This window comes from Enoplosus armatus, chromosome 7 (assembly GCF_043641665.1).
Source record: "Enoplosus armatus isolate fEnoArm2 chromosome 7, fEnoArm2.hap1, whole genome shotgun sequence".
Taxonomy (NCBI): Eukaryota; Metazoa; Chordata; class Actinopteri; order Centrarchiformes; family Enoplosidae; genus Enoplosus; species Enoplosus armatus.
Genome location: NC_092186.1, coordinates 10,712,085 through 10,732,948, shown reverse-complemented (window position 1 = coordinate 10,732,948; position 20,864 = coordinate 10,712,085). Strand labels below are relative to the sequence as shown.

Here is a 20,864-nt window from a genome sequence, read left to right as displayed (position 1 = left end):
CAGGGACATCTGCCTGGCATTAATGTTATCAGGGAGTCAGGGAGTAGTGCAGGCACAATGTGCTTTAGGGAAAGGTACTGCCCTCAACAGCTGCCTGCCTGGACTGCTGGCACACATCAACCTAATACGCTGGATTGGAAGTAGGGATTGATTCCTGAATGTTAAAGTGAAACCTTGAAGCACTGCTGCGACCATCTTACTCCGACTATTGGAGGGACGGGCCGTTTTGGGAGGCAAGGGACAGCAGCCAATAACATGAAGAGCATGTTAAATCTGGGCCTATTAGGCGTAAGACAGGAGGACAGCATCTTTTTGCTGCATTGTGGGTGTAATGATAGCTGGTACAACAATGGTATCAAGAGATGCTCCCTATCCCAGGTCAAGGAGAGACTGGAGGGATGACGAAGTCTCCGGCTTGCTGGCTGTCAGCCCCCTCCGATGGTTGTTGTCCTCTGTCCTACTATCTCCCCACCCTTCCTCCATCCCTCCACCCTCCTGTTATTTTAGGAATCTATTCCTGGCCTCCCAGCATGTACAATCTGAATTATTTATCTGGAGAAATAGGATCCCTGCACGACACTGAAACAGGATTTTATTTGTACCATTTGATTCCATTAAAATAAACAAAGTGCAGACCCTGCCATGATAATTTTGCCACACCCCCACCTAGCACGAGGCAGTAATGCGATACTATCATTTATCTAGTTTCATCCAAATCATATCTTGATTATGATTTCATCATTATATTTCAACTAATGTCTTTTGTCCACATTAATGAGTCAGAGAAAGCTTTAATTAAAGACATTTGTTATCAATATCAGAAATCATCCGAATTAATACTGTGATGATTAATTTAGCCATATCGCCCAGCCTTACCCTCACCTCGTCCTCCTCTCTTCCATTGCTTCAGTTGTTTCTACCCTCCCTGTAATCACCTCACTTGTTCTTGTGTGTGAGTGTGTGTGTGAGAAAATGATTGTACCTATGTGTGGTTCCACTTATTAATGTCCTATCTGTCTTTATTGCACATGATGAGGGCAAATTGCCTATTTCTGTTCTTATCACATGAGCCCACAAACAGAACATAAAAAGCTGAGAACAGTCTACAGACAGCTCCACCTCAGTATGAAATGAATGTGACCTACAACTGCAGAGTAATGTACAGCAACAGCACGGAGGAAACAAAGGGCTCTGTCAAACTCCTGTGCTATCTCACCAGTGTGTCTGTGAAATCCTTTCAGCTCTTGTGCGTGCATGTCAAGCTGCCGTGCCTTCTATCTGGATAACATTAATGAAAGGTGAAAGAAGGAATAATCAAAGATCACAATATTTTACCCTTGATACGGATGCATGTTCGTAACGCTGCTGGCAGGAGAGAGCTCCTCGCCGCTTGGCTCAGCTCTGATCTGACATTAAGATTCAATGCTACATTTCTCTCTCCAGCTCACTCGTCTCACTTTCTCTCATTCAACCCCCCCCCCCACTCCCACCTCCACCTACCTCTGTCCACTCAGCCCGCTTGCCTGACTGCAGCTAAAGGGTAAATGTAGCTCAGGGGAAGTGCGCTACCTCCACCACAAGGTCCTGGGCCCACCATGTGACCTGGACCTCCCAACATCTTGCTCTTGCTCTCTTCCTCCCCCTCTTTGCCTTTTCTCTACAACACATCTCTTTATCTCTATCCACCTCAGTGAACTCATCCAGAGAGACTGATAGAACGAACCTCTAAGAGCAAACGCCTTCTCCGCCAAACACAGCACAGTTCAAAAGGTCACCTGTTTTACAGAATAACACTGTTGACAATGCAGAGTACCACTATGGCCCTCCTCTATACACAAAAACCGAACTGATTTGAGATGAATATGTTTGAATAATGCAACTGAAGGCTCAAAATACTACAGTATACATGTTTTACCTCATGATATTTATAGTTATGGTGAACAGAATAAAGAATTAACAATGACTATAACTGATTCCAAATTGCTTGTTTTTAGACTGTCAAACAAGTCAATTGTATTTGTGTAGCCCAAAATCAAACATTTTTCTGAGGCGGTTTTATAATCCTCTTCTATCCTTAAACCCTTATTTTGGTTAAAGGAAAATCTCCTTTAAACAGAACAAAAAAGTTAGACGCCACATTAAGAACAGCAGACGTACTATACATCTGTAGTACGTAATACTAGTTGTCGTATGTTCAGAATAGCAGTTGTAAAATTGGTGGAAAAATGGTGGAATTGCCTGCTTAGACATTTTCTTGCAATACATGTGAAGTCTTATAACTCACACTGCATTCATATTCTGTGATATGCTGTAATTCCTTACTTTGGATGATCTACAGGTTTTGATATATAGTGCCCGTTACATTATAAATAGTGTTAATGTGTGGCTCAGCTGAACAGGTTAGTTAGCTGTGTGTGGACAGCAGAAGCCGCTTTGGTATACACTATATGTGTCATCCTGTGTTTGTGTGTGTGTGTGCGTCTGATTGTATGTGTGTCCATGTGTGTCTAACTGTATGAGACTGAATGGCACCTTTCAGAGTGGGGGTGAGACCATGTGGTCTGCACTGACTATTTTGGAGGGAGGCAGGAGGGCCCAGCTGGTTCAGGGAGAAGAGCTCTCTGACTGGCCAAGGCAGCCTCGCAGCCTGCCAACCACCCTGACACACACACACACACACACACGCTCACACACACACACACACACACACACCCTGATCACATAGTGCATGGTTAGAGGAAGATTGTACACAGAAAAAATGCTGAGAATCGCATACTACTCTCCGTGCAATTAAAAAGATTTATTTTACCGCCAATGTGGTTTGGCTATGACTTCTGCAAGGTGCAGTTTGTCAGTGTGTCTCAGCTGAGCTTGTGCATGGATATAAACATAACACGCAAAGAAGTGTGAAGAACACATTCAGGCGTCCTGTTTACACAGGGACAGTGCTGTGTGCACCCACAGAGCTTACAGAGATTCAATCATTTCGGCTGACCTGCAGCCAGGATTTGGTGAAAATAGCCGCCTACCTCCAACAAAATTGTCCAATATCCTTGAATGCAACGTGCAGGAAAAAAATCTTTATTTGTTGGCAGCCAGGTGCTGGCCCTGCAAATTATACATGACCACAGGTCCTATTGATTCTCTCTTGTTTTTCTCTGTCTCATAACACATTGTTAGAGGAAAGTTGGTTCAGCGGACTCTCACAAATTGTTTTGTAAACACAGAGGAAAAAAGAACAGTCCAGAAGCTGTCACATGTAACAAAATGAATTTTCTCAGCGAGTAATTCCATATTTCTCTCTGATTCAATTTGGATCCTGTAGTTAAAAAAATGCCAAAGAAAAGCTCAGGTATTTCTTTAAAATGAAAGGACTTAATTAGATGTAAGTGTTTTTTTGGGGAGATTTTGTGGGACAGAAAAACTATTCCCATTTTACTGTATTTACCCACAGCTGCTACAATACATTTGCAATAACAGTAATGCTGATTGAGCTTTGACAGAGAACAATGGTTGCTGAAACAATACATATTTTAAATTGATTTCTCCTGGGTTGTAGCAGCTCTATTTATTCTGACCTCCATCCCGCCATACGGTCCACTGGTTCTCTAGTGAAATCTGAAGTGTATCTCTAAATGGTGTGCAAGTGCTGCAAGACTTGCACAAATTAGCTGTGTTAAAGTATATGTATGCCGCCGATGGAGGGAAGGCTCACTGGAGGCACTGTGCTGCTTATCTGAACAGTAGGAACGTGGACAGAATGATTAGGTAGTCTAACCATAGGCGTCCACCCCTTCTAGCCTGGCCATTTTCTCTACTTTTCTATATAGCAGTTTCTCTCTCTCTCTCTCTCTCTCTCTCTCTCTCTCTCTCTCTCTGCAAATAGTCTAAAGGGTAAGCCTAACCAGGGGCTATGTGTGAGTGGATGGAAGACGGAGAGAAACAAGAGCTCCAAAAGGAATTTTAAACAAATTGGTTTGGATAGAATCAAACTGAGCTTTTCTCCCCATTTAGTCCTATCTGTCAGAATGGACAGAAAAAATGCCTGACCTGAAGTGGGAGTGTTACTGCTTACCTGTAAAACCTGTGAGAGGACCTAACAGCGTGCGGTCCCCAGTTTCTCCATTAGAGAGCCAGCTTGGCATTCGGAGGGAGTAATTGGCTGGATAGGGTTTCAGCAGGCTTAGCCACCCTGCTGGCACAACAAGCCTGTCTGTCCCCATCCCTGAGTTGCTGCTCTGCTAGGCAGGATCGCAGCCAGCTCAACTGCTGCCACGTCCCCCTTCAAAGCCTGCGGAGAAGCTGGGGACGGCAGCAGCTGTTGTCCCAGGGGAGCCTGAGGAATTCAGGGCCTCTGGTCATTAGTGGGAACCAGTGTGCTGGGACGAGCCTGGGTCTTAGACAGCTGGGAGACCTCTATCCCCTCATCCCTTCATTCCTCTGTCCATCCATTCCCCCGTCCATGCCAAGAAGGAGTCTGTATTCTCAACCTGAGGAAGGACAGCTTGGGCTGTGCTTTGGGATTTTTGGGGGTATGTTTTCAGGACACTATGGAAGCGAGGATGCTTACTTTTAACCTTATTAATAATGAAAACAATCAATCAAAGTGGACTGTGAAAAAGGATAGTCTCACTTTTAAAAGCTTATATGCTTATCTGGCTGTTACAAAGTTTCGATATTACAAACATGGCCATGGACAAGTCAAGTTAATAAGACAGACAAATTTGATAATATGCTACAACAATTATCAAAGTGCAATCGTTTACAGCAATGAAGTGTAAAAGGAAATGTTGACATTTGTCCACATGCCACCAGTTTTTTAGTGTTATAGTGAAGAATTTGCCAAGTATTAAACCTATCCACACTGTGGATTGTTTTCTTTTGTTCAGTTGAATCTGATACAATTTGTTTTCACAGCAAGTATGACCTTGGTGCTGTCAAAATCACACAAATGTTTCACATCCAGCATCTTTTAGTGTATTTGCAGCTAGAATATTTTGCTGATTGGATTCTTTGTGAGAAAATTGGTAGAAATATGGATTCATTCTTAGGTGAACAAGAACAATTGAGAGAGGCTTGTAAAAAATGTATATGTCTTATTCTAAATAAGATAGAAATCCTGTGTATGTGTGAACAGAGACCTTGCTTTTGCGTTTCTCTGGTGATCCTATTTAGGATGTACATTATGTGTTTGGCTGTGTGTGTATGTGTGTGCGCGCGCACATACAATTCTGAGCATGTTGTGATACCATCTGACTTGAGAGTCACTGACATTTGGTGTGTGCTGAGACTTAAGTTACTGCTGAGTGGAGTGCATGATACAGTATGTATGATACAGTATGTGAACATCTGGAGGGGCAGAGGCACCATGTAGGTCTGGACCGCTGTCGACACTCATCATGATATGTTGTCCCGGGTTTTTATTATAGATCTATGTCTATCTGGGAAATACATAATACATACTTCCCCATCATTGTTTATGGATTAGGTGGAAGGGAGGCTGGATGGGGAATACTCATATAGCTGTTACAAAGATATACAAGGGGTGAAATAAGTATCAAGGGCATTGAATTTAAAATGACTAAATCACACTTCAAAAGACATCTAGCAGTGTCTTCGCTTTAAAGTTTTAATCCGCACTTTTACATTACATAAAATAAGTGATAAAACAAACAGTCACAAAAGTTTCAAAAATGAAAGTGACTAGTTTTCAATATAATTAAAACATTTGCTGTGTGTGAGAAGATTCATTGAAAGCATAGTTATACAAAGTCCTTCTAGTGATCTATCTTTTGAGTATCCCGTACTGTAGACACCCGGGGTAACTTTTTGCTCTTCTTCGAACAACAGTGGCTGAGGTCAGCTTGACTTCATGTCAGATACAATCTTGACAAATGATGAAATGATGACTGGGGATGGACAGTGAAGACGTGTTTTGTGCTGCAGGACTGGTTGGAGAAGTTTCTGTGGACGTTTTAATATTCTATTTCCCTCTGTGAGTCATTACGACTGATGATTGTACATCAGCCTTTGTACAGACCCAGAACATTAGGGTGATGTTGAACCTTCCTTATCTTAATTATTAAATAACACTGACGCTGCATGATGTGCAGTATGAAAGTCTATTGTTTATTTTTGCAATGCAATTTCTGTTTTTGTCAACAAATGCCGCCAGAATTAAGTGTTGATACTGTCAAAAGAAACCAAGGCACACCACTGATCTATATGGCTGATGTTTAATGCACGTAATTTAACAGACAGGACAAGTGTAATGTTTCTGCTGCATTCACAACACTACGCCTCATGTGATAAACTGCTCCATGCAAGTCTGCGCACATGCCCAGGAGAGAACATTTACTCTCCCTGCATTTCCCTCTGTTGGCTTTGCATGCATTGTTAAATGGGACTGATGGAAGCACCCTGGCCATTACTCACCGCATTGCCTGGCTAATTTTTGTGCTCTTACAAGTACAAAGATGTCAAGCAGGAGCAGCAGGCTTACCTTGGCTTCCCCTGAGACCATTAATCCTTTGGCTGGTGTCGTCCCTGCCTGCACTGGCTCACCTGGTTCACAGCGCTGCCAGCAAACTGCTGTTCCCAGCCCTTTTCCCATTCTATCTATTTATTTTGGTTCCGAGTCAGCTCCCATCACCAACAAAATCTGATTGCACTGGAAGAGCTGAATAACTCTTTAGGCATATAGACTCCCTTCTCAGAGGCAGAATTGCAGAATCTGTGGAAATGTTTTGTTGAGGATGTGTGTGTACGTGTGTGTGTTTCAGAGAAAGAGGAAAGTTGTGGAGGTGGAAGGATAAAAGCTGGTAAACTAGGAAAGGGAAAAGAGAATGAAACTCTTGAAACACAGAGATGTGTCACGATGACCTTCACACAGCAGTTCTGTTTTTTGAATGACATGCAAACCTTAAAAAAACACCTACATCAGCACTGACTTTGCCCTAAATTCATCACTGGTACATACTGGTTTCAGAAAAAAACATTTTTATTCCAATTATCTTACATGCGTGATCTTGGACAGATAACTCAAGCCTGGTAATAGTTATGAGAGCAAATGTCTCCCACAGCCAGAGTCTTAGATCAGGGATGGCTCAGTGGATATAGACTTATAAGGGTTCACCCACATATTATTAATACATACATTTGGAGGCAATTTGGTAGGATTGTGACCAAAGAAATGCCCCTCATTGGTCATACTCCAGTTGAAATGTTCACAGTTAGTGTGCAATGTCATACAAGAAGTTAAACTATTTACATGTGGGCTTGAGGCACATGTTTCAAGTTTACCTGTTGTATATAGTATTTCTACATTTGATAGATGGAAAGACTGACAAGCTAAAATGAATCAATTCCATGAAACTTGGAAAGAAATCCATCCTTCAGCTCCCTGAATGCACAAAGTTGCTTTTGACATTTGTTCCCCAAAAACATTTCACTATACCACTGTGTGTGATATTTTCATTTTCTGTGAATGCTGAACTTACCGTGGATAATACCCCATAAGTAACCTTTATGCATTTTTCAGATAGAGATTTATCATATGTACTGGTTTGATTTATCAAGGCTTTACAGTACCTGTATGTTCGCGGAGTCATTAAAGAACAATGTTTCTTATGCTTTTTTATCATCAGAGCCAGACATTGTTACTGACTGTGTGCTGTTGTTTCAGCTTTAAAATAAATCAGAAAGTGTTACTAATGCCACACTGCACATACACTCATTGTACTACATTTTGTAAATCAAAGTAAATTCATGCAATCAACCTATCTGGATCGATAGGTTGATTGTTAAAGGCCATGACTATCAATTGAAGGTGTGTTGGAAAATCTAGTCCACTCAGCTGCTGTATTAAAGAATGATAAAATGAGTCTTTCCCATCAAACAGTTCTGCATTCACCTGAATTATGATCTTTTTTGTATCTATAATGGAACTTATAGTATATGTTAAATCTGGATCTGGGTCAGCAGCTGGTAGCACCCAGATCAGCTGATCATCTATTGGGCTTCCTAAGCACCAACTACACAACCACTCACATTATAGTTTTTGGCCTTTATGGCCAATATGAAATGGCTTTCTGAGCAGGAAAGCTGCTTTAAACAGAGCCATCACGCTAATGTATTTGCCATAGTGGTAAAATATGATGGGAATGTTTCAGACTGAAGTGTCAAAGTGGCACGCAAACAGGTATAATAACCCAAGATGGTGTCGTTTTTAACCTTTAACAGAATGAGATGATATTGAGCATTACAATGATAACCACAAACTTCAGGAAGTACTTTAATAATCAGTTTTAGAGTCATTGCTCAGATCATTTCATGTAATGCAGAAGCTGTGGAAAAAACAAACCAAGTACAAAAGTACAAACCTGACATTGAACTTAAGATTAACTCAGCTGTGTGTTTACAATGTTTTGCTGTTTTCTCCCTGTCTCTAACTCCCCGTATCTTTCTCTGAACAATTTCTCCTACTATTTGGGGATAGAAGAGCACATCTTCATCCGGCAGTGAATTGAGGAAAGTGAGGGAGGTGGTGGTGTTGGGGGTAGAAGGGGAATGAGAGAGGTGGACTTTAGATTACCTTTGCAATTTCAAGAGAGAATGCAGCTTATAATGATCCGGGATGTTCCCTGGAAAGGTCAGCTGAAATTGCAACAAGCGTAATTAGTAGCTTATCAATAATGCATCCAAGGGTTCAGTGGGTGTGCAGTCTCAGTCTGCATGTGTGTATCTGTCCATGTATGTGTTGTTTGTGTGTGTGTGTGTGTGTATGTGTGTGAGAGAGACAGAGCAGGTGTGTGAGTATGTGTACCTACACACCTGTGTGTACCCAGGGATGACCATCTTCTCCTGACATTCATTAACATAAAAACACCTATATGCCACTCAGGGGGCTGCTATAAGCATTAGCATGCAGATCCCCACTAACAAACCATATACTACCCTACAATAGTGTGGACACAACTGATGGCAGTACAGACTGATGGAAAACTTCAAGAGACACATTGATCACTAAGTCAATTACTATTGATCACAGTGTCAAAAGTAGAGGCCATAAGGGGGGAAGAATATGAGATAAAAGTATATTTTGCATGAAACATGCAGAAAATATTGGAGCATTATGCAGAATTGGTATCAGCTCTCACGCAATCACCAGCTAATTATCTAGTAGTGGAATACATTCCCTCAAGCACCGTCTAGGTCCAGACACATCCTGTATCATTGGCTACTGTTGAATGTCAAGTCCTCTCTTATAGGAACTACGTTAGCCTATAACTTTTCTTACCTATAAAGCGTGCAAGTGATGTATAGAAAGCAGCTCTGGTGCTTCACTATTTCTAGCTGAAGAGGAGTACTGATAGGACAGTTTATTATGTGAATTATGTTAACTTATCATACGTTTGTACCCACACTATTTATATGCTGTTTGTTTTATATTACATTTATATATATATAGAAGTTTTATGTGTTTACATTGGACGTCATCATCTAGCAAATCCCCATGGTGCAAAATGACACAAGGTTACATAGGTTATAGTTACGATCACTCAACAGCCATCTTCACTGATTTCATTTCATTGGATTGCATCAGAGACATGATCAAAAAGGAAGCTCTTGTTTAACGTCCTTCTTGATCAACAGTATTTCCATTTTCTTCCATCATGTTGCACATCCACATAAGGGCCGATAAAGTAGCCACTGACTTTTCGCTGAGCACATCTTTGAATGATTTCAGTCAGAGCCTGTAACTGAAATATTAAGTTAGAAAAAGGAAACTTGAGTATCTTGCATAAATCATTAGGAATGTTCTTCGTCAGAACCTGGCTCGCTGATAATGAGATCAAGATTGAGGCAGATATTACCTCGCCCACAAAGCCCTCTCCTTACCTCCCTCTGCTCCTCCAGCAGGTGAAGTATGTGAGCTCTTAAGATCAGCGTTGTGTTTGAAGGAAGAGAGAAAACCTGAGGTGCATGTTAGCAGTGGGGAACGGAGGGGGGTGATTGCGGGGGTCGAGTGGACCTCAGGGAGTGTGTTTGTGCTTGTGTGTGTTTGTAGGATTGTTGGTGTGTGTGTGTGATGTAATGATCCCAGGTTCTCTGGCCCCTGCCTGTTGATAAGTTGCTGCAGAACACATGAACAGGGGAAACGGGAAGCAAGCGAGATGAATGTGATTGGATTGCCGGCCGAGTGCAGCCTCTCCCATCTGTCTCGGAGTCTGCCATCCCATCTCACAGGCGGCAGGAGGTAATTGGGTTCATTGTTCTCACCACAGGATCCCCCGGATTGAAAGCTTCATTATCTGGATAACCATGAATGTAAATGAACCACACGTATGCAGTAGGGTAATGGGAAAAAATAGATCATTGCTTGCCACAACCACAACACACAGTGCATCCCCAAACAGACATAGTGCTCATGCATTTTTTTGTGCAATTACTTGCAAAAATGCCTTCACATGTGCAAACGTGTTTATAGCATTTCTTTATTTCCTCTCTCTCTCTCTGACACATGTGCACACTAGTTTTTCTTTATTGCATGTGAGAACAGAATTTGGCATTAGATCTGCAGTTTTAGGTTGGATTCCTAAAAGCCTTGTTGTGTTCCTCTGTGTGTCGATCTGCGACTAAAAAGCGTTCCCTTCAGACGGAACAAGAGAACAGTTCTGTCTGCTGACGTATTCGGCCTCTGTGGGCTGGTAGCCACCATGTAAACTTTCATGGCTGCAGCTAACAGAATTGTATGTGACAATGCTGTGATGAGCTGCTAACCACACTTTCTCTGTAAGCATATTTGCATGAGTGGATGGCAGGCACCCGCATACTCACTGGAGCTTCTACCATGAATGGCAAGAGAGGGCCTGAAGAACAACAGTAAGCCTTATGTGCTTTGAATTATTCATGCAAAACCAATGTATAACAGAAACCCAGGCACATCTTTCTCTCTAATTAGGCAGAGTTTGTGGGTGAATGTTAGGCAAAGCCTTTGGACAGTTATGTCACAGTTGATGACAGTTTGCTGCTAGCTCTAAGATTCACTGGCTGCTTGAGGCCAATGAAGGGTTAAAGCATCTGCCTTCTGAAAATAAACAGTAGCTCACAGTGGAGCCCAACCCCTCTCAGATCCTCTGGCAAATCCATCAATTAGCTGCAGATGTGATCTGCATTCGAGATTACTGCAATTTAAGCATGTCGGGAAAACAGCCTAATCTGGTCTCTGATGGGCACTCCAGTTTTCAATTTGCTTTCCAGGAGGGACCTGGGATCCAGTAGGACCTGGGATGAAAGCCTACAGAGAAAACTGCGCTAATAGCCTTATATGAATGATCACCCGATCCCTCTGGATTCACGTATTCCATTTTAGTTCAGACTGAAGTGTGAGCGTGACCATGAACATTGTGTATATCTACACAGTAGTGAAAAAAAACTCCCAAAACAGTCCAACCAAAGTGTCCAGAAACAGCAATGAGGCCTGATGTGTTGTGTGGGTCATTGTACAGATTGGAGCCTGGGAGGAAAGGAGGGACGCGGGAGAGGAGAGTGTGGAGCAAAGCGCCGTCCTTACTGACTGTGTCATGCTGTGCCTTTGCGTCTGTTGTAGGGCCCTGTCAGATTGTGTTTACTTTCCTGAAGGACGTTTCACCTCTGGAAGCCTGGGAATGAATGGAGAACTCATTTCTCCAACAGAGACTAGTCAATCACTCCACATTTATTCTCCTCCCTTGCAGTGACCTCTCCCCGGCCAGGCGAACAATGGCACCCTCGTAAACTGCAGATGAGTTTGACTCAAAGCAAGGCCTCATATACCGGGCACATCAATACAGCTACAAAAGTTCAGTGAAATCAAAGAAAAACATTACATTAGACAGAGGCCAGGGGGGCATTTTTCTTTGTGAGCATACAATATAATAAAGTTTAAACCATGTTCTGCGGTGTGCTAAATAGCCACAGTATGTGTTTATGCTACTAAAAGTATTCTTTCTGGTGTCATATTGTGGCTTTCCTTGAGGTATGCATTTTTGTGCATCAGCTGCTTCATCTAAAAGAGGTTTTGAGGCTTAGCATGGCTGCATAGTTAATGTCATGACTAGGGTCTGGCAGATGGCAGAAACAGTTAGGGATCTCATTAGATCAACCAAGCGTCTATGCTTGTTGCAAAACCTTTCATTAAAGTTCCATTGGTGGAATACTACTATCTCACAATATTGGTCAAAGTCAAGAGAGGGTAGAGCAAAGTGTTGGAATTTTACATCTGTGTAAAGCTGAGAGATTGAAACGACTCATGTGTCTAATCAGGAGAGATGCAGTGAGCGGCGTACAGAAATGTGTATATATGTGTTAAGCGGAGCCTTTATATCTATGTTGTTTCCATTTATGTGTGCATGCTAGTGTTTGTGTGGGCGCGATGAGTGATGCATCCTTGCTGAGCATAGCAAACAGGATTGTAATGGTCACAGAGCACATTTTGTACCATTTGCCTTGTAATTAACTAGAATTTGTTCAGCACAAATGCACTGCAAGCGTGGGAAACTAACAAAAAAAAAAAAAAACTAGTGCAAATTATTGACAGTTGGTGAGGAGAGGCTGATTTTTTTTTCAGGGCAAGGATTCAAAGTGCCTTCATGTTAACACTTATTTTATTTGTATTATCTTAATGACACAGGGGCTAAATGGACCATAGAGGGAACTGATTAGCAGCACCCTACAGCTTGGCAGCCTCAAGTCAATATGGATGTTTTATGGGTTTTAAAGGACATTTAAAATGAATTTTCATATATGGTTTAAGGCATAGGGCTAATCACAGCAAGCAGTCTTCTTATGAATGATGCTATGCACTCCGAGGCATCAGAATTGCTGGCTGGCAGCAGTCATTACAGAGAAGAAGGGCATCGCTGTAGAAAGGATGATCTTAGACAAAGCAATAGAAGCAGCATGCCGAAACAACTTTTGTTAAAGGCACATTTCCACTACCAAGTGAAGCTACTATTATTTCTAATGTTGGTTGATGCTATTGGAAAGAGATGGGGAAGAGAGATTTTCTGACATTCAATTCATGAATTCATGAATAATTTTTCTCTTTTTTTTTCAGTTATTATACTCAAGTGTAGTCAGTTGCTGAGCTGAATCCTAAACATTTTACCAGGATTCTCTCTACATTGTAACCAGAGAGAGACATTCAGTAAAGTCACGTCACAATTCACAACTACATTTTCTTTGTCTGTGTATAGATGAATATATGCAGTATATAGTTTGATTTCAATGAAATTATAGGGTTTGTGAATATCTACCATTTAAGACACATAAGATTAAAGTTGAATCACTGTTCTCAATTCATGCAACGTCCAGAAGCTAAGCTATGTGACCATAGAAAAACTGCTGAACAGTCTAAACATTCAAATGACGAAAATTAAAGCAAAATTAGTTTTTTGGTTAGTGTCAGCAGTATAACAGCATCAGGTGGTAAATTTCTTGTTGTGGATTATGTCTTACAGTACTACAGTATGTTACTGTTTAATGTCCTCACAAGAGTCTCTGAATGCTCAGAAACTTCTAGCACATCACAGGGAAGCACCATCAAACGCAAGACGAGAAGTTTGATCTATCAAAGGCGAGAAGCAGAACTTACTCAGGATGCCTTTGCCCTGGCAGACTTGGATTGAGTTTAGTTGTTGTGAGCATTACTGATCAACACCTTAGGAGAGCAATCGGCAGAGCTATTATGCACAGTGATTTTTTTCCCCCTGTTACCTCTGGTGATAGGAGAGCACGGAGACCCATGCCCACAGCTCCCTGGTAGATGGTGCTTTGCTGGGATCTGTGGAACAGAAAACCAAGCTATTTACAGGGAACACAGCAGCCTCAGAAGTAGCTCCTAGCCTCAGGGTGCAAAATACTTGAAAATAAGCTCCTGGTCTCTTTGATGTGTGTGTGCACCAAATCTAAAGGCATTTCAAGTAGCGCTGCCTTTGAGCCAAGGACGAGCCTAAATTGTCTCTTGGAGCTGAAGATGGGTGAGGTGGGGAAGAGGGTTAAGTAAAAATCAAGAAATATAATATTTTTTCTGATGGTTGCATTACCATAATGTACACTTCACATGCCTGCTGACAGGAGTAATCCCAGTGGTGTTTTTTAAGATGGCTATCAAGGATATCTGGAGCACCCGAGGTTTATTATTCATCCACTGATGAGTGAAGACAATAGTCTTGGGAGGCTCTTCTGATGAGAAGATGACTTTTTATTTAGGGGAGACATAACATCTCTGTGCAACACTCTGCCCTGTTTAACAGCTCTAATATGATGGAAGAAAACTGTTCTGAAGCAAATTAAGTGAGTGGTTTACAACATCTGCCTCTTCACAGCTATTTCATTCTGTATTGCTGCTGCATTAAAGGCTCTGTTCTGCATGTCAGTCTGCTGTTGTTTTTGCAGCTCAACAGTTATTTGTCACAGCAGATAAGGAATCTAGCAGCCCAAGCGGTGATTGCATGTGTCAGAGCTTGGAAATTACTGACCAAAGCAACATAACATATTCAACGACAGAGTTGGGGGGGGATATAAAAATACTTGCAAGAGATATAATTGACATACATGGAGGAATAACATCTTGAATACCAATGCACAGCTAGAGTTGTGTATCTAAAAATATGATGAAAGGAGAAAGAGAGTAAGAGGGGATGCTGGGACAGAGGACTTATTCACATGAGAACAGATCAGCCGTCAAGCAGCATTAGATAGCCGCTCTGCGTGGTTCTGGGGTAAGCTATGGCTGGTAAAGAAGGGAAAACGTGATGGCGTACTGTAAAAAAAGCTTTCCACAATTTCATCCAGCCCATAGACGTGGTCGGACTCACACAGCACACTGCAGAGAATCCCAGGAGCTCTGAATGCCACACAACATCTGAAAATACCTCAATTTCGAAATAGGATGGTTACTAAACTGCTGTAACCGTGGCTTTGCAGGTTTCCTTGTACCTCAAAGAAGGGAGATGAAAAATAACATTTCACAATCTCTGGACCTTGAAAGCTTTCTTCTGCTCCAAGAGGAAAAGGAAAAGAAAATTTTCAGACTTTCACGCTTCAACAGTTATTTGGCCTTTTTTTTCCCTGTTCTGCGGACAGTGAGTCACCTTCCTCCATTTTCTCTCAGACACACTTTTGAAGCAAAGGTCCCTCTCTCCGTTGTGAAGACAAGTGTTGGTTGAAAGGCATGTTTGAAGATAAGTTTAGAGGGACCACATTTTATATTTTGACAAGAATGGAAGAGCCCTCTGGCACAAAAGCAAAGGCGGTCTGGACCCTGATAGATTTACACGTTCAGGTCAGAGTTCATACATAATGGTACTGGGGCCATTTTCTCATCTTAAAATGGGATCCTGCAACTGATTTTGCAATGACGTTTCTGTTTTTTTTTTGCTCCAGGGTTTTTGGACACTCCAAACTATTCTTTATTTGCAGAGGGGGGCCATGGCCTTCATTGTGGCGGTGGTCAACTTAAATTTGTGTCAGCTGCAATAGAAACTTCTTAAACTATTTACCACGATCTGCTTCTCCACTTTTGATTCATTTGCTCAGTTGATTCCACATTTTCAAATTTGTGGCAAAATATGGTAAGATACGCTGCTTCTGTCAGCCACTAAACTGCGCTACGCTCCCTGGTGCTGCTGTTTATGTGGCTTATGGGGGTATATGGACTCTATAAAGCTATGTGTCTAGTACTTTGATGTTCAACCGCTTGATATGTTAATCGTACACTTGTATCCTCTTTGAAATCCTAGTTGTAATTCTGTCATGACAATGGGTCCGCCAGCGATTTAGTATTGTACTTCCAGTCCCAAAAAGGCTGGATCCTACATTTCCCATAATGCAGCTTATAGTGTCTTCCACTAGATGTCATGGATGATGATGACATCAGGGTTGTTTTTTTCAAATATTGGAAAGCTCCCTCCAGAGCCACAGAAGTGTTTTCAGAGTTGTGCTCCTCATGACAAGTACACTGGTAGAGCGCCCCTTACAAGAAAAGAAAATCATGTTAAAAAGCCATGTAAAAATACATTTTATTTATACATTCCTCTTGACATAATACAGCTCACTCATTCACAAGTGAACACCAATGTGATTACAGCATGAATGTTTTCATAAACACTTGAGCTACAGTATATGAGCAAGTGTGTGACACAGCATAAAACACGTTATATCCTGTATTGTCACATGAAGTAAATTAATGTTATCTACTGTATAATGACTAATATGGATATGAACACATTTTTAGGTCACATATAACATTGCATATAATTGTAAACCTATCCAACCTGATCGTTCGTTTGTTGCATGGGAGTAGTAGTTATATGCTGTACATCAGTCCAACTGACCGTTCACAAGAGAAAGAGTGAGTGTGAGCAAGCTTCATGTTTTTTTAATGTCTCTGCATATGTATACTGTAAAACTATAAAAAGGCATCTTGTAAAAAGCAACATGTTAAACATCACTCAAAATGGATAGATTAATCAGACTCAGTGATTGCAGATATTTACATCTGGCACATTCATTTACAAGACGGATAAACCGATGCTTTGTCAGACATTTTCGTTAGGTCTCTACATTATATTTCTTTTCACACAGTGAAACTTGTCATTTTATTCTTCAGAAGTTAGGAAGTAGTGTTGCTGAAGGTCTGCGCTCTCGTTGAAGAGACCAGATGTGATGCTCTGATGGTCTCAGAGGGCAGGGCCTCCATCACTGGCTGCCATGGAGACAGTGCTTATTCTCTCCCTCGTGTTTCCCTCTTACCCCCACATCTTTGAAGTCTATAGAGGGAAGTTGTGGCTATAATTCTGGGATTTCTTGTTTAAGCCTCCAGTGTTCAATGGAAGCACCTGCATTAATCCCAGGTAACACCTCTGATCAAGGATTTAATTTAGACGTTAAAAGGGTGTATACGCCACAATCCAACAGGCCAGATTGTTGTGTTGACAACATCGGTGATGGATGGGTTTTGCCTTAGGCAGAGGGAAAGGCGGAGATCTCTCACTTTTCTCCTTTTTCCGGGAACTACAAACACAGGATGTGACAGGAAATGGAGGGAAATCAGTCTGTTTTCTTCATTGACATTTGTGCAAATTTCCTCTATTACGGCTTCCAGTCTTCAACTGAAACACGCAAGGTTAGGTTTTTTCTTTAAGACAAAGAAACTGTTTCAAATCTGCACCAGACTGGACACAATGCACAAGGCAGACATAGAGATTAAGAGCTGTGATATACTGTGCTATTGCCTTTTCTATAAGGCCAACTTGGCGGAGAGTGAATATGGCTGGGTTGGTACCTACTTCTGCAGACAGCAAAAGTACCTGTATTTTACTCCTGAGTGATTTATTTTTCACTGAGTGATCTTCCAAAACAAAGATGGTCTTTGGTTTTGCTCGACTAAAGGAGACTATTGCCATCCCTCAATTCAGAATGTTTTACTCCCGGCTGCATTGATTTCTCTTGTTACTGCAGGTCAGCGAGAAGTGGAAATTGTAGAAACACTCTATTATTTCATTTTCTGGCATTTGTATTTCTTCTCACCCCCCTCCGTATTTTCAGAAGTCAGCACTGAAACTAATGGGAAGAGCAGTTACTGTCAGGACAGTTAAATGACTGCTCTGACTTTGGCTTCTCTAATAACACTGTCCTCAAATGCAAAAGGTTACATTCACCCCTGTGGTTTTAGACCACATTGGTTTTGCATTCATGAAAGCCCTTTCTTCTTTTCTTCGCCGCCTGCCCTCTCTCTGTGCGCATGGGGTTAGCTCTGCTTTTACACTGAGAACATTGGATCAGATTTTGTTGGATTGCTTACTGGGATATATTACCGTTGGGGAAGGGGCGAGGTATTAGAGTAATAGTGAGGTGAGTGAAGGTAGTTTGGGGGCGTCTGGGTGGAAAGAGGCAGACTGGGTCAACATGACACATTATATTGAAAGTTCTGTTAATTTCACACAAGCTTTGACTTACTTTGCTCCACAGGCCTTTCTCTAGCCACAGAGGAAGCAACATGTGTAGCTTGCCCTACAATAGATTTCCCTTTGATGGCTCAGAGCAAAGTGTCTGCATAGAAGTGACTGGGAAAACTTTAGAGAAGTAAAACATGTATTGAAATTAAAATCTCCAGTAGAAGTGAAAGTCTCAGTATTAAATTTGACTTCTTATAGAGTGTTGTTGATTTTGAAAGCCATTGCTTCATTACAAAGATATTCAGGCATGAAGTCCCAATCTGACTATCAGAGTCTCTGTCACATCTGTCACATCTGTCATATATGTCTTTTGGAAAGCAGTGCAGAGACGCATTTTATTTTCAATTACATCCGGTAACTGCACATTCTGTTTTATCTGTGACATTAGACGTCCACAGCAGATACATATAGTGCTGCAGGGGTAAAATTACCGCACAACATTTGTTTGTGAATCATTTTCACTGAAGACGCCTTGACATGTCACAGCAGGAAAAGCAGGTGTAAATGATAAAATGAATGATGGCTACATTCCATTTAGCTACTTCGATTTTGTTCATGCTGGCTCATTGTCACACTGTCACTGGGATAGAACTGAGCCATCGTTAATGTTATCAGTGACACCTGTGCTTTTCCTACTATGACAAGTCGAAATATCTGCTGTGAAAAAAGCCTGTTAATTGGAGACAGTCTGACTTTTCTTCACACTGTTGTTGACGCCAAGACCTAAAAATAAAAATACATGTTCTAAATTGATTATTTTTTGATAAATGCTATAAATATATATATATTGTTGCTTACAGTGCAGCAAATATCACATATTTCATTCTGAAACTGTGATGTTCACTGCAGGAGGTCTTTAGGGGGAAGAAAGGGACAAAGCATTAGCGAATGAGGAGGAGGACTGTCGCAGTCCCAATAGGATTAAATAGGCAGCTTTTCATTCTAAACACCTAATCGGGGACTGGTTTCCACCTGGGTGGAAAGGGGGACGTAAGTAACTTTATGGTAGGATATGCTACAAGCTGGCTCTATGGGTCCCCAGGAACAGGACTAACAACCACTGTTGAATGCAATATCAGCGGTGACAAAACATGTACTTTGGCATGTTTCTATATTGTAAAGCAGGGGTGATAAAATCATGTGCCACTGAGAGCTGAGAAAATGCAGAGCTTTAGTAAACACTGCGACTGTACAAAGCAGCTTTTGCTTTAGCATAAACATTTATAATTCCTGATTTTTTTTTCTCACAATTTTCAAAAGAATTGTTTCAAACCAGAGTTTTAAACTCCATCCTTGCTTCTCCAAAACATTTTGAACTTATTCATGTCATAATATTTGTCCTTCCCAGATGAATTGTACTTTCCAAAAATGTGTTTGTGGAAACATGCAGGTTTATTTTTTGTCCAATAAGAGTGTGTTTACAATGTATCCTTGAATTGGCACATTGCCTCTCACACTCCCCATGGGTTGCTGGATTAACCAGAAAAGCACTTTAAGAATTAATTATGGGGAAGAGAGAAATGCTTGTTCAGTGCTGAATAAACTAGAAAAAATGGGTATTTTTTTGTAGTTTTAGATATTGACCTCATAGTACAGTTAAAAAACAACCACTGGAGAAAGTGTGGTAATATTCTCTGGTGAATTATCGTTAATAACATATTGTTGTCAATAAATAAATCAAGGAAAGTCCTATATTTTATTCAAAATAGAATTAATCAACTGTAAATGTTGAACTCTAACTATGAGCTGCTGGCACAAAAACTGCTAGTCTTCAAACAAGTGATGCACTCCACATACCTCTTCACTGTCTCCGACAGGGTTTTGACCAGGTTTTCTCTATTTGGCCATATATAGCATGGTTGAGCTGAATCCAGTATCGTAGCAACAGTAACTATGGGAATAGAAACCTGTGAAGAGGTCAATGTGATGGCCTCCACTTGGCCTCTTTGTACAAAGGCTCGCACATTGATTTTTGTAATTCGCAACGTCTATTACCTCCTCCGTCGCACAACACCACCTCTGCACACAAACAGAATAATATTTAATGCCTTCATTTTTAAATTACTCTGAGGCCATATCTAATTAAATGTAGCCAGACGTTGCACAGCACACCTTTCGATATGAAGCCTGTTAGATTCTGGTTGGGTCTATCTTGCATCTTGTTCTCTCTGTATTTTCTTCTTTCTTTCCTTTGCCACAGACCCCCCTCTGTTACTACTCATATGTCTCCTATCACTTTCTTTCCCCCTGTGTGAGCATTTGACGTTGGCTTCAGTCCTCGCGGGACAGACTCTCTAGGGACCATTAATTGACAAGTGTGTACAATAACTAATCAGCGGCAAAGCAACTGCCCTTTAAAATGATGAATTAACTCAACTAATTTCAGATAATCCTTCACCATACTGGGCCACGCTGACAGCGCCAATGGGTATTTGAAATGCAGACACCCCTCCTCCCTGACTTCTGCCAGTCATCTCACCACACACCCAACCCCCCCAGTAAAGGTGGCTTGGTTGATAAACTGCTGATGGAGCTCTGGGAAGATTAAAACAGTTTTCTAGCTCGATGTGAGTTTGTGTCAGTCCGACAAACATACCCACACGCAGCCATGTACACATAACACATACACAGTGACATTACCTTAAGCATTGACCGCAGTTACTAGCTTGCATATATGCACAAGCCATAATGAATTAATTTGAAGGGCAGGGTTAAGTCTTGTGGGCATTTGCTCATAAAAGTGCGTGCCTTATAAGAGGTTTACCAATTTAAATTCTACTTCTGTGTTGATGCCTAACCTTTCCCCCCTAAAGCTCCATAATGTGTTCTGCCAACACGGTCCTCTTCTGCAGATTAACATTG

General features: G+C 41.4%; 1 protein-coding gene across 15 annotated transcripts in view; it reads left to right on the top strand.

The window, feature by feature from the left end:
• celf5a (cugbp, Elav-like family member 5a) overlaps positions 1 to 20,864 on the top strand; it is a 169,207-nt gene that overhangs the window by 104,820 nt on the left and 43,523 nt on the right. For 2 of the 15 annotated variants that reach the window (XM_070908756.1, XM_070908750.1), the window contains exon 4: positions 4,209 to 4,215. The exons of the other annotated variants lie outside the window; for them this stretch is intronic. In XM_070908756.1, coding sequence (XP_070764857.1) covers positions 4,209 to 4,215 — 7 coding nt within the window. The remainder of the gene's footprint in view (positions 1 to 4,208; positions 4,216 to 20,864) is intronic. 15 annotated transcript variants of the gene reach the window in all.